This window comes from Corapipo altera, unplaced genomic scaffold, assembly GCF_003945725.1.
Source record: "Corapipo altera isolate COAL_440 unplaced genomic scaffold, ASM394572v1 92643, whole genome shotgun sequence".
Taxonomy (NCBI): domain Eukaryota; kingdom Metazoa; phylum Chordata; class Aves; order Passeriformes; family Pipridae; genus Corapipo; species Corapipo altera.
Genome location: NW_020885877.1, coordinates 1 through 4,996, shown reverse-complemented (window position 1 = coordinate 4,996; position 4,996 = coordinate 1). Strand labels below are relative to the sequence as shown.

General features: G+C 48.0%; 1 protein-coding gene across 1 annotated transcript; it reads left to right on the top strand.

The window, feature by feature from the left end:
- Positions 1-708: 708 nt before the first annotated feature.
- On the top strand, positions 709-4,631 carry LOC113940864 (T-cell surface glycoprotein CD8 alpha chain-like; the record flags this gene model as incomplete). Its single annotated transcript, XM_027632019.1, has 5 exons — positions 709-773; positions 1,340-1,705; positions 2,280-2,354; positions 2,916-3,032; positions 4,597-4,631. Coding segments are annotated over exons 1-5 (639 nt in total), but the record flags the coding sequence as incomplete, so codon positions are not given.
- Between the last annotated feature and the right edge of the window lie 365 nt (positions 4,632-4,996).

The window sequence follows — 4,996 nt, the reverse complement described above, 5'->3', positions numbered from 1 at the left end:
TAAAAGGAAATCATACCCTTGGGCACTGAACACTCTCAGTGTGCTCAGCTGACTGACCACCTGCCTTGCACAAAGCAGCTCTTCAGAGCGAATGCAAAGAAGAACTGACCAAAGAAGAATTGCAAAGAGAACAATCGAGCACCTGAAGAACCCGGCTGTGTGTCAGGAACATGTGTACTCTGAGATAAATGATACACATGGATCTATACCATGAAACATCTGCGACTTACTGGGTGAGAAAATGCTCTGGGCTCTGCCATCCACACAAGATCCCCTGAGTGTGTTCAAGAGAAGGATGCAGAATCTCTGCCAAGAAATGCAACCTGAGACCTTCAGCCAAAGCACGAGGCTTGTCTGTGACTTCTGTGGAGCTGGAGCTGCTGTGGACCCCCAGAGGGCTGGGGGACAGCAGGCTGGGGCGTCTGATCCTACCTCAGGGGTGAGCAGCAGCACTCAGGATCTCTAGGGAAGACATCAAAGCAAAATCCTTGAGGCACCATTTAGAAATGATCAGGAAAAATGAGCCAAACTGTTCACTAGAACTGAATTTCTTCAGGATTTTTTTCCACTGCATTTTGCCGCAGATGGCAAGCATCACCTCTTTACCCGAGAGGGTCCTGGTGACATCACATCCTCCCCAAAGCGTGACCCAGCCTCCCAAGTTGAGATAGAAACATCATCTCAGCAGCACTGAACCGTCTCCAAGGACAGACACCCCCAGCAGAAGATGGACGGGTCTCCTGTCCTGCTCCTCCTGCTCTCTCTGGGACTCTGTGAGTATGGACATGGGGTGGTGCAGCCCCATCACCCAGAGGGGCAAGGAAAAACCTTCCACTGAGTACAAGAAATTGGGTTAAATAGTTAAAGCGTGTGAAATAGCAAATAAAAAGGTCGACTTTGAGATGTGCTCAGTAACTGTGGAGGGAAAGGCGGTATCACCTCAGCCGGCGCAGGGCAGGCAGTGGGGTGGCTGCAGCACCACAAGCACCAGGAAGGGACCCTGGTCAGACAAGTGGTTATGGAGGGGAGGGAGAAAGGGGGAATAAAGAGGGTTTAGCAGTCAGTGCTTTAGGGAGTCTGTTGAGATAATCTGGGAAGGGGTAACATCCCTAAGAAGGCAGCTGGAAGGGCAGCACCCATCTGTAAAACCCACATGGCTGATTGCTGAGCACCCTCCATGCACGATCCCAGCAAGGACTCCAACAAAACCTTCCAGTCATCCAGACACCATGGTCCTCCTTTGCATTTGACCTCACAGTCTGAGAACAGGAAACCAGGTTTGCTCGGAGGGGCCATTGGCTCTTTCCAAGCAGTTCCAGCAAGGATTTCTCTCCTCCAGGCTACCCGGGGATCCATGGCCAGATGTATGAGATGAAGGTCAGGTTTCGTGACAGCATCACCCAGCTCCGGGTGGGACAGCGGCTGGAACTGGAATGTCAGACTGACAAGAAGGACAGTGGCATGTTCTGGGTCCACCAGGACAAGAGTGGGACCCTTCACTTCATTGTCTTCATCTCTTCCCTGTCCCGAGTCACCTTCAATGGGAATCAGAGAACACCCACACGCTTCGAGGCCAGCAAAGACAACACTATCTATTGGTTGGTAGTGAAGTCTTTCACACAGCAGGATGAGGGGAATTATTTCTGCCTCGCAAACATCAACCAAATGCTGTACTTCAGCCCTGGCCTGCCTGCCTTCCTCCCAGGTCAGCAACACGTACACCCAACCTCTATCAGCTCTGCCAAAATCCCCAGCACCTCCTGCCTGTGCCTTTTTTAACCAGTTGTCTCTCCCACAAACTCCATTTCCCTGCTTGCTTGCCCAAGGGCTCTTGTGACCAACACACTCGTCCTCCTGCCAGAAGCTCCCTGCTTGCCATCTCTCCTCATGGTATTGCTCCTGCCCAAAGGCAAAGATGATTAGGCAGACCCAGCATCATTTCCCCATTCCCACTTTTCAACCCCTCCATGGCTCTGAAGGGAGAAGAGTAGAGCAAAGTCCAGCACTACCCTCTCCTTCCTCACATAGGTCCCAAAACTCAGAGTGTTCAGTCTTTCTGATGATGGTGGCAGACAGCAAGACATAAGAAGCCTACAGCTCCTCACTGGCTCTTGGGAGACCCTCCTTGGGGGAATCCCCATTCAAAAGGGGCTCTATGAAGCCCTAATACGTGTACAGGAAAAACTATAACCGGGGCAGGGGTGGGAGAATTGAAGGGCAGGAGAGACCTATTTTACTGGATTTCCCTACTTGCTGAATTCATCCATTTTCACTTTTAGTCATCACCACACCGGGACCCACCACTCAACGTGGTATTACTGGAAAGGACTCCGACATCAAGACCCTGGATCCAGGTAGCCTGGGTGCAGGGAGGGAGAGGGGAGCAGCTGGGTTCTGGCCCACTGATACCACTGAAACCTGCAGGCATTTTGGGGTGGGAGGAGAGTGAAAATCCACAGAGCTTTATCAGAGTTGGAAGGATTAAACTCCAGTGTTTCATCTCACATAGGAAAGGCTAAGGAGGAGGTAAAACACATGAGCATGTCTCATGCCTGGGCATACCCAGAAGAGGGGGAGAGAGGGCAGAGCCTTGGGGGCTGGGGGTGGTTTTAGCCTCATCAGGGAAAAGAGAAAATTTTTGGCTGCATGTCCTCCCTCAAGTCTCTGGAAAACGGTGAGAGTAGCAGCCCTAGGGAAGCTCCCTGCCTCACCACCAGCCTCATGGAACACCAGGCAGGGCCCTTGGCAGCTCCCTTGACTCCAGCAGAACTGGCCCTGACACCAGCCCTGAGCACCTGCTGGACCTTTCCCCTTCTCCATTCCTGCTCAAAGGTTGGACTCAATGATCTTGGAGGTCTTTTACAAAATTAACGTTTCTGTGCTTTTTTGACCTTTACCCTTCTCTATTCTTTCAGAGTCCAGAACGAAGAAGGACCTGAATTCCTTCTGTGATGGTGTCATCTGGGTTCCCTTGGCAGGTGCCTGCCTCCTGCTCCTCATCGCCCTGGCCATCACCATCCTGCAGTGTACAAGTAAGGCTCACCACAATCCCTATAGATCCACTTCCAGCTTCAAACCACAGCCCTGTCCCTCAGAGGGATGGATGTTGTGCCTGCTTTGTGAGGTATCAGATAACTAGGACACAGTCAATGCAAGAGAAGGACTACTGTTAAAATCACTGTATTTTCCTCATCTGTAGGCTTAGGCTGAAAAATCATTAATAACTTAGAATCACAGAATCAGAAATGTGTTTAGGTTGAAAAAGACCTTCAAGGAAGAACAATTGATTAGAAACAGACAGAACTTACTGTATGAACTGTCTTGGCTCTACCATCCTTAAATTGGTGTGTCAGAGATTAATGTACCAGGGCCTGAAACATTCTGACACATCAGGATAAATATGCTCCAGCATATGCTGAGACTCCCAGTAGCAGCTTGAGCTGTAACTAAAAAAGTAACTTCATTACACAGGTTCAGAGACTGCCACAGTTTAAGCAGGAATGCAGGTCAGCAAAAGTCCTTTGGTGAAATTTCGTGTTTGAAATGAAGTTAAACTACCCTGAGCAAGCAATGAGTGCAAATGGATTTAACTCAATTTAGCTCACTGAAATCAGTTCAACTCTCCAGTACCCACAGAAGTTATGGCTTCATTAATCCAGCTCTGCTCATTTGCCTGAACACCAGCAGTTCTGCTGCTGAATTAACCTAACTAGATCCTCCCTGACCCTGCGGCCTGGAGCTGATGCCAGATGAATTTACCAGCTGACCCAGCTAAAAAAGTACCATTTTTCAGCATCCTTCAGCCCTGAAAAATACTAATCTCCACACTCTGCAGAGATAGGAAGGAATACATGAAAAAGCATTAAGCAGACACAGCCAAAAATCATTCTCCTCGGGGGAAGTAGCTGATGATGCAGCAGAATGCCTGGACTTGGTCCAAATTCCCTCTGAAGTCATCAGGATCCAAGAGCTCTCCAAGTACAGTGGCATTCCCTGGTGACCTGCAACACTGTTAACCTACAAACACCACTCAGTGATTTATTTCTGCCTTTTAACACTGATGTAAAATGATCAGTGAAAAGCCATCAGCTGCAGTTAATTTCTGCAGCAGCCTAAGACCTCAAGAACAGTTTAATAACTTGGGCTAAAATTAATGGCAGAACACTGTATTTTCCTGAATACATCCCAAAGTAACAACAGAGATGCTAAAATGGGAAAGAGCATTGTTCAGCTTGGTTGCATGTGGAGTGGCACCATTGCCACTCACCTCTTGTAGAAACAATTGCTGCCAAGGGATTTTCAGCAACATGCCAAAGTCCAGAGAAATAATTCACCCTCTGGATTCCCAGGCTGACCCTGCTACTGCTACTCACCTCACATTTTAATTCATCAAAATGTTTAAGTGGAATATTGAGGTAACATGAGCTGCAGCACCACTCCCTGGCAGGGATTTGCTTAAAAATAAACCTGGTTTATCCGTGGTTAAATTTAAAAATATCAGCTGCTGGGGAACACCAGAACCACCTTGCTGCAATGTTTCTTTACTGAGCTGTGACTTGGTAGCTTTGAACTAAAACATTTTCTTTCTTATTTTAGAAACCAGAAGACGAAGACGCAGGTGTAAAAGGTTAGTAAGTGACAGGCATTGGCAATTTTCTCTTAAACTTGGCACCCTCAGGCAACAAAGCAGGAGGTGCCCAAAAGCAACCTAAAAATTCTTCATCCAATAGCCGGTGGATGGGAGGGGTCTGTGAAATTACTTAAGGGCAAAAATGAGACAGAAGATTCTCGTCTTGTGTTTTTGATATGTTTGCAGTTTTGTTTGGGTTTTTTTTATGATTAATTAATTCAAATCACTGGGCCCTGACACACCAGTAGATATAAAACATAAAGACAGGTGGTGCTTGTGGCAGACCAAAAAAATCACTACAGCTTCAGGCCTTTATTTCCCCTACAGGCACTAAGGAACAGCAGCAGGGAGGCTGCTGCAAACTTG